Source organism: Dendrobates tinctorius, unplaced genomic scaffold (assembly GCF_039654945.1).
Source record: "Dendrobates tinctorius isolate UK_male_01 unplaced genomic scaffold, ASM3965494v1 ptg000136l, whole genome shotgun sequence".
NCBI classification, from domain to species: domain Eukaryota; kingdom Metazoa; phylum Chordata; class Amphibia; order Anura; family Dendrobatidae; genus Dendrobates; species Dendrobates tinctorius.
Genome location: NW_027361804.1, coordinates 2,203,484 through 2,219,574, shown reverse-complemented (window position 1 = coordinate 2,219,574; position 16,091 = coordinate 2,203,484). Strand labels below are relative to the sequence as shown.

At 49.1% G+C, this 16,091-nt stretch overlaps 1 protein-coding gene across 2 annotated transcripts in view; it reads left to right on the top strand.

The window, feature by feature from the left end:
- Positions 1–16,091, top strand: part of DNAI7 (dynein axonemal intermediate chain 7) — a 58,608-nt gene that overhangs the window by 35,674 nt on the left and 6,843 nt on the right. Inside the window, exons 5-12 of one of the 2 annotated variants that reach the window (XM_073544012.1) lie at positions 10,864–11,001; positions 11,253–11,399; positions 11,633–11,736; positions 11,836–12,106; positions 12,316–12,397; positions 12,746–12,906; positions 14,483–14,669; positions 15,613–15,827. In XM_073544012.1, the coding sequence (XP_073400113.1) occupies positions 10,864–11,001; positions 11,253–11,399; positions 11,633–11,736; positions 11,836–12,106; positions 12,316–12,397; positions 12,746–12,906; positions 14,483–14,669; positions 15,613–15,827 (1,305 nt within the window). Of the gene's footprint in view, positions 1–10,863; positions 11,002–11,252; positions 11,400–11,632; positions 11,737–11,835; positions 12,116–12,315; positions 12,398–12,745; positions 12,907–14,482; positions 14,670–15,612; positions 15,828–16,091 lie in introns of both variants that reach the window. The other variant, XM_073544011.1, reaches the window with a different exon arrangement.

Genomic DNA, 16,091 nt, shown 5'->3' with positions numbered 1-16,091 from the left:
CACACTGTATGTTATATAGATGGTACCTGTGTCCTGAGTGCGGCAGCACACACTGTATGTTATATAGATGGTACCTGTGTTCTGAGTGCAGCAGCACACACTGTATGTTATATAGATGGTGCCTGTGTCCTGAGTGCAGCAGCACACACTGTATGTTATATAGATGGTACCTGTGTTCTGAGTGAAGCAGCACACACCGTATGGTATAGATGGTGCCTGTGTCCTGAGTGTAGCAGCACACACTGTATGTTATATAGATGGTACATGTGTCCTGAGTGCAGCAGCACACCCTGTATGTTATATAGATGGTACATGTGTCCTGAGTGCGGCAGCACACACTGTATGTTATATAGATGGTACCTGTGTCCTGAGTGCAGCAGCACACACTGTATGTTATATAGATGGTGCCTGTGTCCTGAGTGCAGCAGCACACACTGTATGTTATATAGATGGTACCTGTGTCCTGAGTGAAGCAGCACACACCGTATGGTATAGATGGTGCCTGTGTCCTGAGTGCGGCAGCACACCCTGTATGTTATATAGATGGTACATGTGTCCTGAGTGCAGCAGCACACCCTGTATGTTATATAGATGGTACATGTGTCCTGAGTGCGGCAGCACACACTGTATGTTATATAGATGGTACCTGTGTCCTGAGTGCAGCAGCACACACTGTATGTAATATAGATGGTACCTGTGTCCTGAGTGCGGCAGCACACACTGTATGTTATATAGATGGTACCTGTGTCCTGAGTGCGGCAGCACACACTGTATGTTATATAGATGGCACCTGTGTTCTGAGTGCGGCAGCACACACTGTATGTTATATAGATGGTACCTGTGTCCTGAGTGCGGCAGCACACACTGTATGTTATATAGATGGTACCTGTGTTCTGAGTGCGGCAGCACACACTGTATGTTATATAGATGGTACCTGTGTCCTGAGTGCGGCAGCACACACTGTATGTTATATAGATGGTACATGTGTTCTGAGTGTAGCAGCACACACTGTATGGTATAGATGGTGCCTGTGTCCTGAGTGCAGCAGCACACCCTGTATGTTATATATATGGTACATTTGTCCTGAGTGCGGCAGCACACACTGTATGTTATATAGATGGTACCTGTGTCCTGAGTGCGGCAGCACACACTGTATGTTATATAGATGGTACCTGTGTTCTGAGTGCAGCAGCACACACTGTATGTTATATAGATGGTGCCTGCGTCCTGAGTGCAGCAGCACACACTGTATGTTATATAGATGGTACCTGTGTCCTGAGTGCGGCAGCACACACTGTATGTTATATAGATGGTACCTGTGTTCTGAGTGCGGCAGCACACACTGTATGTTATATAGATGGTACCTGTGTCCTGAGTGCGGCAGCACACACTGTATGTTATATAGATGGTACCTGTGTCCTGAGTGCAGCAGCACACACTGTATTTTATATAGATGGTACCTGTGTCCTGAGTGCGGCAGCACACACTGTATGTTATATAGATGGTACCTGTGTCCTGAGTGCAGCAGCACACACTGTATGTTATATAGATGGTACCTGTGTCCTGAGTGCGGCAGCACACCCTGTATGTTATATAGATGGTACATGTGTCCTGAGTGCAGCAGCACACACTGTATGTTATATAGATGGTTCCTGAGTGCAGCAGCACACACTGATGTTATATAGATGGTACCTGTGTCCTGAGTGCAGCAGCACACACTGTATGTTATATAGATGGTACCTGTGTCCTGAGTGCGGCAGCACACACTGTATGTTATATAGATGGTACATGTGTTCTGAGTGCAGCAGCGCACACTGTATGTTATATAGATGGTACATGTGTCCTGAGTGCAGCAGCACACACTGTATGTTATATAGATGGTACATGTGTCCTGAGTGCAGCAGCACACACTGTATGTTATATAGATGGTTCCTGAGTGCAGCAGCACACACTGATGTTATATAGATGGTACCTGTGTCCTGAGTGCAGCAGCACACACTGTATGTTATATAGATGGTACCTGTGTCCTGCGTGCGGCAGCACACACTGTATGTTATATAGATGGTACATGTGTTCTGAGTGCAGCAGCGCACACTGTATGTTATATAGATGGTACATGTGTCCTGAGTGCAGCAGCGCACACTGTATGTTATATAGATGGTACCTGTGTCCTGAGTGCGGCAGCACACACTGTATGTTATATAGATGGTACCTGTGTCCTGAGTGCGGCAGCACACACTGTATGGTATAGATGGTACCTGTGTCCTGAGTGCGGCAGCACACACTGTATGTTATATAGATGGTACCTGTGTCCTGAGTGCAGCAGCACACACTGTATGGTATAGATGGTACATGTGTCCTGAGTGCGGCAGCGCACACTGTATGGTATAGATGGTACCTGTGTCCTGAGTGCGGCAGCACACACTGTATGTTATATAGATGGTACCTGTGTCCTGAGTGCAGCAGCACACACTGTATGTTATATAGATGGTACATGTGTTCTGAGTGCAGCAGCACACACTGTATGTTATATAGATGGTACCTGTGTCCTGAGTGCGGCAGCACACACTGTATGTTACATAGATGGTACATGTGTCCTCAGTGCAGCAGCACACACTGTATGTAATATAGATGGTACCTGTGTCCTGAGTGCAGCAGCACACACTGTATGGTATAGATGGTACATGTGTCCTGAGTGCGGCAGCGCACACTGTATGGTATAGATGGTACCTGTGTCCTGAGTGCGGCAGCACACACTGTATGTTATATAGATGGTACCTGTGTCCTGAGTGCGGCAGCACACACTGTATTTTATATAGATGGTACCTGTGTTCTGAGTGCGGCAGCACACACTGTATGTTATATAGATGGTACCTGTGTCCTGAGTGCGGCAGCACACACTGTATGTTATATAGATGGTACCTGTGTTCTGAGTGCAGCAGCACACACTGTATGTTATATAGATGGTACCTGTGTCCTGAGTGCAGCAGCACACACTGTATTTTATATAGATGGTACCTGTGTCCTGAGTGCGGCAGCACACACTGTATGTTATATAGATGGTACCTGTGTCCTGAGTGCAGCAGCACACACTGTATGTTATATAGATGGTACCTGTGTCCTGAGTGCGGCAGCACACCCTGTATGTTATATAGATGGTACATGTGTCCTGAGTGCAGCAGCACACACTGTATGTTATATAGATGGTACATGTGTCCTGAGTGCAGCAGCACACACTGTATGTTATATAGATGGTTCCTGAGTGCAGCAGCACACACTGTATGTTATATAGATGGTACCTGTGTCCTGAGTGCAACAGCACACACTGTATGTTATATAGATGGTACCTGTGTCCTGAGTGCGGCAGCACACACTGTATGTTATATAGATGGTACATGTGTTCTGAGTGCAGCAGCGCACACTGTATGTTATATAGATGGTACATGTGTCCTGAGTGCAGCAGCACACACTGTATGTTATATAGATGGTACATGTGTCCTGAGTGCGGCAGCACACACTGTATGTTATATAGATGGTACCTGTGTCCTGAGTGCGGCAGCACACACTGTATGGTATAGATGGTACCTGTGTCCTGAGTGCGGCAGCACACACTGTATGTTATATAGATGGTACCTGTGTCCTGAGTGCAGCAGCACACACTGTATGGTATAGATGGTACATGTGTCCTGAGTGCGGCAGCACACACTGTATGGTATAGATGGTACCTGTGTCCTGAGTGCGGCAGCACACACTGTATGTTATATAGATGGTACCTGTGTCCTGAGTGCAGCAGCACACACTGTATGTTATATAGATGGTACATGTGTTCTGAGTGCAGCAGCACACACTGTATGTTATATAGATGGTACCTGTGTCCTGAGTGCGGCAGCACACACTGTATGTTACATAGATGGTACATGTGTCCTGAGTGCAGCAGCACACACTGTATGTAATATAGATGGTACCTGTGTCCTGAGTGCAGCAGCACACACTGTATGGTATAGATGGTACATGTGTCCTGAGTGCGGCAGCGCACACTGTATGGTATAGATGGTACCTGTGTCCTGAGTGCGGCAGCACACACTGTCTGTTATATAGATGGTACCTGTGTCCTGAGTGCAGCAGCACACACTGTATGTTATATAGATGCTACATGTGTTCTGAGTGCAGCAGCACACACTGTATGTTATATAGATGGTGCCTGTGTCCTGAGTGCAGCAGCACACACTGTATGTTATATAGATGGTACCTGTGTTCTGAGTGCAGCAGAACACACCGTATGGTATAGATGGTGCCTGTGTCCTGAGTGCAGCAGCACACACTGTATGTTATATAGATGGTACAGGTGTCCTGAGTGCGGCAGCACACCCTATATGTTATATAGATGGTACATGTGTCCTGAGTGCGGCAGCACACCCTGTATGTTATATAGATGGTACATGTGTCCTGAGTGCGGCAGCACACACTGTATGTTATATAGATGGTACCTGTGTCCTGAGTGCGGCAGCACACACTGTATGTTATATAGATGGTACCTGTGTTCTGAGTGCGGCAGCACACACTGTATGTTATATAGATGGTACCTGTGTCCTGAGTGCAGCAGCACACACTGTATGGTATAGATGGTACATGTGTCCTGAGTGCGGCAGCGCACACTGTATGGTATAGATGGTACCTGTGTCCTGAGTGCGGCAGCACACACTGTATGTTATATAGATGGTACCTGTGTCCTGAGTGCAGCAGCACACACTGTATGTTATATAGATGGTACATGTGTTCTGAGTGCAGCAGCACACACTGTATGTTATATAGATGGTACCTGTGTCCTGAGTGCGGCAGCACACACTGTATGTTACATAGATGGTACATGTGTCCTGAGTGCAGCAGCACACACTGTATGTAATATAGATGGTACCTGTGTCCTGAGTGCAGCAGCACACACTGTATGGTATAGATGGTACATGTGTCCTGAGTGCGGCAGCGCACACTGTATGGTATAGATGGTACCTGTGTCCTGAGTGCGGCAGCACACACTGTATGTTATATAGATGGTACCTGTGTCCTGAGTGCGGCAGCACACACTGTATGTTATATAGATGGTACCTGTGTTCTGAGTGCGGCAGCACACACTGTATGTTATATAGATGGTACCTGTGTCCTGAGTGCGGCAGCACACACTGTATGTTATATAGATGGTACCTGTGTTCTGAGTGCAGCAGCACACACTGTATGTTATATAGATGGTACCTGTGTCCTGAGTGCAGCAGCACACACTGTATTTTATATAGATGGTACCTGTGTCCTGAGTGCGGCAGCACACACTGTATGTTATATAGATGGTACCTGTGTCCTGAGTGCAGCAGCACACACTGTATGTTATATAGATGGTACATGTGTCCTGAGTGCAGCAGCACACACTGTATGTTATATAGATGGTACATGTGTCCTGAGTGCAGCAGCACACACTGTATGTTATATAGATGGTTCCTGAGTGCAGCAGCACACACTGTATGTTATATAGATGGTACCTGTGTCCTGAGTGCAACAGCACACACTGTATGTTATATAGATGGTACCTGTGTCCTGAGTGCGGCAGCACACACTGTATGTTATATAGATGGTACATGTGTTCTGAGTGCAGCAGCGCACACTGTATGTTATATAGATGGTACATGTGTCCTGAGTGCGGCAGCACACACTGTATGTTATATAGATGGTACCTGTGTCCTGAGTGTGGCAGCACACACTGTATGGTATAGATGGTACCTGTGTCCTGAGTGCGGCAGCACACACTGTATGTTATATAGATGGTACCTGTGTCCTGAGTGCAGCAGCACACACTGTATCGTATAGATGGTACATGTGTCCTGAGTGCGGCAGCGCACACTGTATGGTATAGATGGTACCTGTGTCCGGAGTGCGGCAGCACACACTGTATGTTATATAGATGGTACATGTGTTCTGAGTGCAGCAGCACACACTGTATGTTATATAGATGGTACCTGTGTCCTGAGTGCGGCAGCACACACTGTATGTTACATAGATGGTACATGTGTCCTGAGTGCAGCAGCACACACTGTATGTAATATAGATGGTACCTGTGTCCTGAGTGCAGCAGCACACACTGTATGGTATAGATGGTACATGTGTCCTGAGTGCGGCAGCGCACACTGTATGGTATAGATGGTACCTGTGTCCTGAGTGCGGCAGCACACACGGTATGTTATATAGATGGTACCTGTGTCCTGAGTGAAGCAGCACACACTGTATGTTATATAGATGGTACATGTGTTCTGAGTGCAGCAGCACACACTGTATGTTATATAGATGGTGCCTGTGTCCTGAGTGCAGCAGCACACACTGTATGTTATATAGATGGTACCTGTGTTCTGAGTGCAGCAGCACACACCGTATGGTATAGATGGTGCCTGTGTCCTGAGTGCAGCAGCACACACTGTATGTTATATAGATGGTACAGGTGTCCTGAGTGCGGCAGCACACCCTATATGTTATATAGATGGTACATGTGTCCTGAGTGCGGCAGCACACCCTGTATGTTATATAGATGGTACATGTGTCCTGAGTGCGGCAGCACACACTGTATGTTATATAGATGGTACCTGTGTCCTGAGTGCGGCAGCACACACTGTATGTTATATAGATGGTACCTGTGTTCTGAGTGCGGCAGCACACACTGTATGTTATATAGATGGTACCTGTGTCCTGAGTGCGGCAGCACACACTGTATGTTATATAGATGGTACCTGTGTTCTGAGTGCAGCAGCACACACTGTATGTTATATAGATGGTACCTGTGTCCTGAGTGCAGCAGCACACACTGTATTTTATATAGATGGTACCTGTGTCCTGAGTGCGGCAGCACACACTGTATGTTATATAGATGGTACCTGTGTCCTGAGTGCAGCAGCACACACTGTATGTTATATAGATGGTACCTGTGTCCTGAGTGCGGCAGCACACCCTGTATGTTATATAGATGGTACATGTGTCCTGAGTGCGGCAGCACACCCTGTATGTTATAGATATGGTACATGTGTCCTGAGTGCAGCAGCACACACTGTATGTTATATAGATGGTACATGTGTCCTGAGTGCAGCAGCACACACTGTATGTTATATAGATGGTTCCTGAGTGCAGCAGCACACACTGTATGTTATATAGATGGTACCTGTGTCCTGAGTGCAGCAGCACACACTGTATGTTATATAGATGGTACCTGTGTCCTGAGTGCGGCAGCACACACTGTATGTTATATAGATGGTACCTGTGTCCTGAGTGCGGCAGCACACACTGTATGTTATATAGATGGTACATGTGTTCTGAGTGCAGCAGCGCACACTGTATTTTATATAGATGGTACATGTGTCCTGAGTGCAGCAGCACACACTGTATGTTATATAGATGGTACATGTGTCCTGAGTGCGGCAGCACACACTGTATGTTATATAGATGGTACATGTGTTCTGAGTGCAGCAGCGCACACTGTATTTTATATAGATGGTACATGTGTCCTGAGTGCAGCAGCACACACTGTATGTTATATAGATGGTACATGTGTCCTGAGTGCGGCAGCACACACTGTATGTTATATAGATGGTACCTGTGTCCTGAGTGCGGCAGCACACACTGTATGGTATAGATGGTACCTGTGTCCTGAGTGCGGCAGCACACACTGTATGGTATAGATGGTACCTGTGTCCTGAGTGCGGCAGCACACACTGTATGTTATATAGATGGTACCTGTGTCCTGAGTGCAGCAGCACACACTGTATGGTATAGATGGTACATGTGTCCTGAGTGCGGCAGCGCACACTGTATGGTATAGATGGTACCTGTGTCCTGAGTGCGGCAGCACACACTGTATGTTATATAGATGGTACCTGTGTCCTGAGTGCAGCAGCAAACACTTTATGTTATATAGATGGTACATGTGTTCTGAGTGCAGCAGCACACACTGTATGTTATATAGATGGTACCTGTGTCCTGAGTGCGGCAGCACACACTGTATGTTACATAGATGGTACATGTGTCCTGAGTGCAGCAGCACACACTGTATGTAATATAGATGGTACCTGTGTCCTGAGTGCAGCAGCACACACTGTATGGTATAGATGGTACATGTGTCCTGAGTGCGGCAGCGCACACTGTATGGTATAGATGGTACCTGTGTCCTGAGTGCAGCAGCACACACTGTATGTTATATAGATGGTACATGTGTTCTGAGTGCAGCAGCACACACTGTATGTTATATAGATGGTACATGTGTCCTGAGAGCGGCAGCACACACTGTATGTTATATAGATGGTACCTGTGTCCTGAGTGCGGCAGCACACACTGTATGGTATAGATGGTACCTGTGTCCTGAGTGCGGCAGCACACACTGTATGTTATATAGATGGTACCTGTGTCCTGAGTGCAGCAGCACACACTGTATGGTATAGATGGTACATGTGTCCTGAGTGCGGCAACGCACACTGTATGGTATAGATGGTACCTGTGTCCTGAGTGCGGCAGCACACACTGTATGTTATATAGATGGTACCTGTGTCCTGAGTGCAGCAGCACACACTGTATGTTATATAGATGGTACATGTGTTCTGAGTGCAGCAGCACACACTGTATGTTATATAGATGGTACCTGTGTCCTGAGTGCAGCAGCACACACTGTATGGTATAGATGGTACATGTGTCCTGAGTGCGGCAGCGCACACTGTATGGTATAGATGGTACCTGTGTCCTGAGTGCGGCAGCACACACTGTATGTTATATAGATGGTACCTGTGTACTGAGTGCGGCAGCACACACTGTATGTTACATAGATGGTACATGTGTCCTGAGTGCAGCAGCACACACTGTATGTAATATAGATGGTACCTGTGTCCTGAGTGCAGCAGCAGCAGCACACACTGTATGTTATATAGATGGTACCTGTGTCCTGAGTGCGGCAGCACACACTGTTTGTAATATAGATGGTACCTGTGTCCTGAGTGCAGTAGCAGCACACACTGTATGTTATATAGATGGTACCTGTGTCCTGAGTGTGGCAGCGCACACTGTATGTAATATAGATGGTGCCTGTGTCCTGAGTGCGGCAGCACACACTGTATGTTCTAGACGGTACATATGTCCTAGTTCTTCAGTTTGTAGTGCTGTGTATTCACCACCAGGGGGAGACATAGCAGCACAAGTCTGTCCGCAGCACCATAATATCATCTTTATCATATTCCGCAGCGCTTTACAATTCATCAGTTCATACAAACAGTCATAAGTAGCAACGTTAACCATAATACAATAGTTAAAGCAAAGATAATGACGACCCTGCTCACAAGATCTTACAATCTACAGTGTGTATACCAGGCACAGAGACGGATGCACTACAGAGGGTGGTCTGGTGTCTGAGTGAGGAGCACAGAGCCAGCATCCCGTGTGCTGACACTCCCTGCACGCTTACACTACCATCACCCTGCACGCGTATACTCCCTTCATGCTTCCACTGCCACCCCCCTGCGCGCCTACACTGCCACCCCCCTGGACGCTTACACTACCCTCACCCTGCATGCTTACACTGCCATCACATCACCCTGCATGCTTACACTGCTATCACCCTGCACTAATACATTCCCTGCACGTTTATACTACCGTCACCCTGCACGCTTACTTTCTCTGTCCCCTGCCTTCTGCACTCTCGGCACCATGCACACTTATGCTCTCAGCTCTGTGCATTCTTACTACCATCCCCCTGCATGCTTCCACTGCCACATCCCTGCATGCTTCCACTGCCACCCCCCTGTGCGCTTACACTGCCATCCCCCTGCACACATACATTCCCTGCACGCTTACATTCTGTCCCTTGCCGTCTGCACTCTCAGCACCCTGCATGCTTACACTCTCAGCTCTCTGTCCCCTGCCCTCTGCACTCTGCACGCTTACGCTCTCAGCATTCTTACATTCTCTGTCCCCTGCCGTCTGCACGCTTACGCTCTCAGCATTCTTACATTCTCTGTCCGCTGCCGTCTGCACTCTTGGCACCCTGCATGCTTACACTCTCAGCACTCTGCATGCTTACACTCTCAACACTATGCATTCTTACGCTGTCAGCTCTCTGTCCCCTGCCGTCTGCACACTTACGCTCTCAGCATTCTTACATTCTCTGTCCCCTGCACTCTTGGCACCCTGCATGCTTACATGCTCAGCACTCTGCATGCTTACACTCTCAGCACTATGCATTCTTTCGCTCTCAGCTCTCTGTCCCCTGCCGTCTGCACACTTACGCTCTCAGCATTCTTACATTCTCTGTCCCCTGCCGTCTGCACTCTTGGCACCCTGCATGCTTACACTCTCAGCACTCTGCATGCTTACACTCTCAGCACAATGCATTCTTACGCTCTCAACTCTCTGTCCCCTGCCGTCTGCACTCTCCATGCTTACTCTCTCAGCTCTGTGCATTCTTACATTCTCTGTCCCCTGCCTTCTGCACTCTCGGCACCCTGCATTCTTACGCGCTCAGCTCTCTTACATTCTCTGCCCCCTGCTCTCTACACTCTCAGCACTCTGCATGCTTACACTCTCAGCACAATGCATTCTTACGCTCTCAACTCTCTGTCCCCTGCCGTCTGCACTCTCCATGCTTACTCTCTCAGCTCTGTGCATTCTTACATTCTCTGTCCCCTGCCTTCTGCACTCTCGGCACCCTGCATTCTTACGCGCTCAGCTCTCTTACATTCTCTGCCCCCTGCTCTCTACACTCTCAGCACTCGGCACGCTTACACTCTATAATCTTCATGCTTGCGCTCGCCTTCATCTCCCTTCTCTGCTCTAATGATCTGCCTGTCATGTTCGCAGTGGGATCGTTACATGCTGTGCAATGGGAGCCCTGATCCCACCGTCCCCCAGGAGATCAACACCTTCATGAGTCTGTGGAGCGATGAGACGGAGGAGGATGTGGAGTCCACGCTGAGGAGGAGCTGCCTGGTGCTGACTGTGAGTCCACAGCCACGGTGTGAGTTGGCAGGAGCCAGGCTGGTGTGAATGGCGCCTACGAGGAGGTGGCGGTCTCAGGACTTTAGTTTATCCTTCTGATGCCGGGGTCACTCATCGGAGCTCATGACCATGACTGACCTGATGGCGCCATTGCTTGTGGCATGTAGGGGTCGCCGAGAGGGGTCTGTGATCCCGGCGGTCGCGGTCATGATGGTGTCTGCGCAGTAAACTGACTTCTTGTGACTTCTCAGCTGATTGCGGAGCTGGAGTTCCTCCTCGCTGACACCCCCCGCGATGAGCTGGGAGAAGCCGGAGCCGCCGAGTACACGCAGACGACACGGCAGCTGCAGGCGCTTCTCCAGCGCAAATTCGATGACGCCACCGAGCTTCTCCTGAAGGTACCGGTGTACTGATGTGTTACTGTCCATGTCTGGCTCCGACTCTAGTCACTCCCAGAGCTGCAGGCAACACGCTGCTGCCAGACACAGACATGGCAGCAAAACACGTCGCCTACAGGGAGATGTATGTGCTGCCAGTGAGTGCAGCTCTGGATGTGACTGGAGCATCAGCACAGATGCGCAGCGCTCCATGCAGACATGTACTGATGTCCGTCCGTCTCTCCGCCCTGCAGAGCGCAGCCGCATTGTCAGACATCGATACGGGGAACATGCAGAAAGTTGTCAGAAATGAAACCGTCGCCCTCTGCATCTGGGCGAACCTGAACAAGAACCCCAGGTAAGACTCTCGGAGCAGTGCGGCCCCCCATGAGCGGTGCGGCCCCCCGCAGGGACTATGGTGTCAGGAGCGTTTACCGCCGTGTTCCCCTCCATGCAGGTTCCGGGGTCACCACTTCCAGGAGGTGGCGATGGCGTTCGATTTGCCCAAACCTCTGGCGCTGAGTAACATCGCCGTCCGCATCCTTCACACGGACTACGACCACCTGTCCTGTCTGAGCCGGACGTTCCTGCCGCCAGCGAAGGAGCCCGAGGAAACTGCCGCTGCCGACGTCCCGGAGGGCGAGGCCGGAGACTGGAGGCCGGCGGAGGACGACGGGAAACCTGCGTCAGAAAGTGACCCAACGGCGATGGAGGAGGTGACGTCCGAGGTGAGGAAGGTGAGGAAGACGAGACCACACGCATTGCTGGAGCAGACCTATGATGGGGCTCATCCTGAGCCTGCTGGTGCATCAGGCACACAGGGACAGCAGGGGAGGTCGCAGACCTGATGTATGGAGTGATTGCAGATTCTCCGCCTGCACTCACAGCAGCACAGAGGAGCTGAAACACAACGCATGCAATGCTTTCTGTACCGCAGAGCGTCCTGAGCGCAGCAACGGGCAGAGAAGACGTAAACGAGCCAGAGGAGAGGGAGAGTCCAGCGGGAGACCCCAGTGAAGGTGGGTGTACCCCTCCCGCCTGCTGACTGTTTCCCCAGCCCCCTGTAGGAGAGCAGGTCTGGATCTGATCGCTGTGCTGACTCCATTACATGAACTGAGTCACATCCCTCCAGTCCCTTCCAGAGCTGCATTCACAGTTTTGCCTTGTGAACAGCATTGGTGATATAGGAGGACAGGTAAACTGCTGAATTGTGAGCGCAGCTCTGTAAGGGGCTTATTGGGATGAAGTACTAGGACCAGGCGCTCGCACAGACCAACATTGATATCTGACCCCCAGAATATTCCATATGTGTTAGAAGTCCTGAAGTATCAGGTGCCGGATTAAAGGAATGTCGGTGTGTTATTCAGGACGCTCCCCGACACCGAACGAGGCCGAACACGAGGAGGAGACGCTGGAGGACGACGTGCTGGATCTGCGTCAGTTCTCAAGTCTGGGAGGAGTTTATTATTTCGATGTCCTCGTTCTCCCACCACAGTGCAAGCAAGTGAACGGCTGGAGCATGGTGCAGGTAACGGGAACATACCCCCGAAACACCCCCCCCACACTGAGCGCTGCTCTGGAGAGTAATACAGGAGAAACTCAGGAACCTCAGTAACGTATGTACGCAGTGACTGCACCAGCAGAATAGTGAGTGCAGCTCTGGGGTATAATACAGGAGGTAACTCAGGATCAGTAATGTAATGTATGTACACAGTGACTGCACCAGCAGAATAGTGAGTGCAGCTCTGGGGTATAATACAGGAGGTAACTCGGGATCAGTAATGTAATGTATGTACACAGTAACTGCACCAGCAGAATAGTGAGTGCAGCTCTGGGGTATAATACAGGATGTAACTCAGGATCAGTAATGTAATGTATGTACACAGTGACTGCACCAGCAGAATAGTGAGTGCAGCTCTGGGGTATAATACAGGATGTAACTCAGGATCAGTAATGTAATGTATGTACACAGTGACTGCACCAGCAGAATACTGAGTGCAGCTCTGGAGTATAATACAGGATGTAACTCAGGATCAGTAATGTAATGTATGTACACAGTGACTGCACCAGCAGAATAGTGAGTACAGCTCTGGGGTATAATACAGGATGTAACACAGGATCAGTAATGTATGTACACAGTGACTGCACCAGCAGAATAGCTCTGGGGTATAATACAGGATGTAACTCAGGATCAGTAATATAATGTATGTACACAGTGACTGCACCAGCAGAATACTGAGTGCAGCTCTGGAGTATAATACAGGATGTAACTCAGGATCAGTAATGTATGTACACAGTGACTGCACCAGCAGAATAGTGAGTGCAGCTCTGGGGTATAATACAGGTGGTAACTCAGGATCAGTAATGTATGTACACAGTAACTACACCAGCAGAATAGTGAGTGCAGCTCTGGGGTATAATACAGGATGTAACTCAGGATCAGTAATGTAATGTATGTACACAGTGACTGCACCAGCAGAATAGTGAGTACAGCTCTGGAGTATAATACAGGTGGTAACTCAGGATCAGTAATATATGTACACAGTGACTGCACCAGCAGAATAGTGAGTGCAGCTCTGGAGTATAATACAGGTGGTAACTCAGGATCAGTAATGTATGTACACAGTGACTGCACCAGCAGAATAGTGAGTGCAGCTCTGGGGTATAATACAGGATGTAACTCAGGATCAGTAATGTAATGTATGTACACAGTGACTGCACCAGCAGAATAGTGAGTGCAGCTCTGGGGTATAATGCAGGATGTAACTCAGGATCAGTAATGTAATGTATGTACACAGTGACTGCACCAGCAGAATAGTGAGTGCAGCTCTGGGGTATAACACTGGAGGTAACTCAGGATCAGTAATGTATGTACACAGTGACTGCACCAGCAGAATAGTGAGTGCAGCTCTGGAGTATAATACAGGTGGTAACTCAGGATCAGTAATGTAATGTATGTACACAGTGACTGCACCAGCAGAATAGTGAGTGCAGCTCTGGGGTATAATGCAGGATGTAACTCAGGATCAGTACATGACGATGTTGTGGAGTTGTTGTAGTGTTTTTTTTCCAGAGCCTTGATTTATTTCCTCTGATTTCTGCAGCTTCTGGCCGGAGGTTTGCAGAAATTCCCGTATCCTCAGGAGTCGCTCCTTTCCTCCAGTCTGGGGGTGTCGTTCCAGGAGAAGGATATGGAGGGTCTTCGCTCGCCCCCAGTTGGAGTTTCCATTAAAGTTCCCCATAACGTGATCTTTTTTGAGGATCCTCAGGTGGCTCGATGGGACCCAGAAAGTAATGTAGTGATTCTCTGTGTTGGTGCCTCTTCTGTCCGTCTCTTTTACATAGACTACTCCCAAAAAGATCAAGATATTTGGCTTTCAGGTAAAATTTTAGGAGGACCCTACATCAACCTCTCAGCTCTCCAGGAGAACCTAATGTGCCCGTCTACAATGCTGATTACATGTCCAACTCGTCGATGTCTCAGGAGTTTCTGCACAACTTGCTGTTCTCTAACAAGGAGTTTAATGGTAGAGTCACAGCAGGCGTTTGCTCCATGGATCGGCCGATACATTTCGGGGGTCACATAGAATTGGTATTAACCGTCCTCCTCATTATGAGACCATGAAGACACCAGACACCTGATCCCCGATACGTCACCATCACGAGGCCTCAGGAAGGATGTTCTCAGGTGGATGAGGCCACTGAGCTCAGAGAGTCATCAGCCGGGGACTACAGAGACGAAGAGTCACAGAGAGGCAGAGAAGTGGACGTTCTCTGCCACATCGAGGACTCTTCATTGTGATTGATGCCCTTCAGGACCGGATGATCAATGTCACACGGCTCCGGGCACATGTAAGGGAGAGTCAGAGGCCAGAAGAGTCACGTCCGACCATTGGAAACCGTTCACATCAGTGTGGTCTGCGTGCGGGACACCCTGCAAGGTACCTGACCTCATCACCACCAGGCATCATCTCCGCTGGATGAGGGACCAGCAGCCTCAGTAATCACTGATGAAAGGCGACTCACGCCGAGCAGAAACGATGGCGGCGACGTGAAGGACGGCGCTGTGCAGCAATCTGGCTTCAATACACAAATATCTCTGGAGCGAGAACTTTTTGTTTTCCATGATTTTCATTTGAAAGCCAAATATCCCTAAGTGTTTGTGAGCAGCGTACGTATCCGCCGCCGGCCATCACTGTCGTCCCGATTACACTCTGATCTTTATATATTCCAGGCCTGAATTGGAAGACGGACGGCATTATGAATGTGAGATACAAGGCGGAGGCGCGGGAGCTGAAGTTCAGCATGGACGCCTTCTCCACCTTCACCCTGGTCCAGGAGTCGCACCTGCACATGCCGTACGAGTCCTGGGAGCTGAGCCCCCGAGGCAGCAACGAGGCATCGCTGAGCATCGCCTCTGCCTGCACCGACATCCGCATCGAAGTCAAGGCCAGTCACATTCTGCATCTTTCTAACGGACGGCGCCTGTTGCCTTTACATCGTTTCCACCTCTGCTTGCTGACGCTGAATGATCACATTAGATCCATTTTCTTGTAACACCGTTTCGCTCCATCTCTCGTCTCACAAAATGTGGAACATATAAAAAAAAAAAAAAAAAAAAGGGGGGGGAGACAGGGCGCTTCCAATGCGTAGGTCTGTATGGAAAGTAGATGAGTGCACAGCAAGTGTTAGGCTCACCTGATAGGGTTGTGA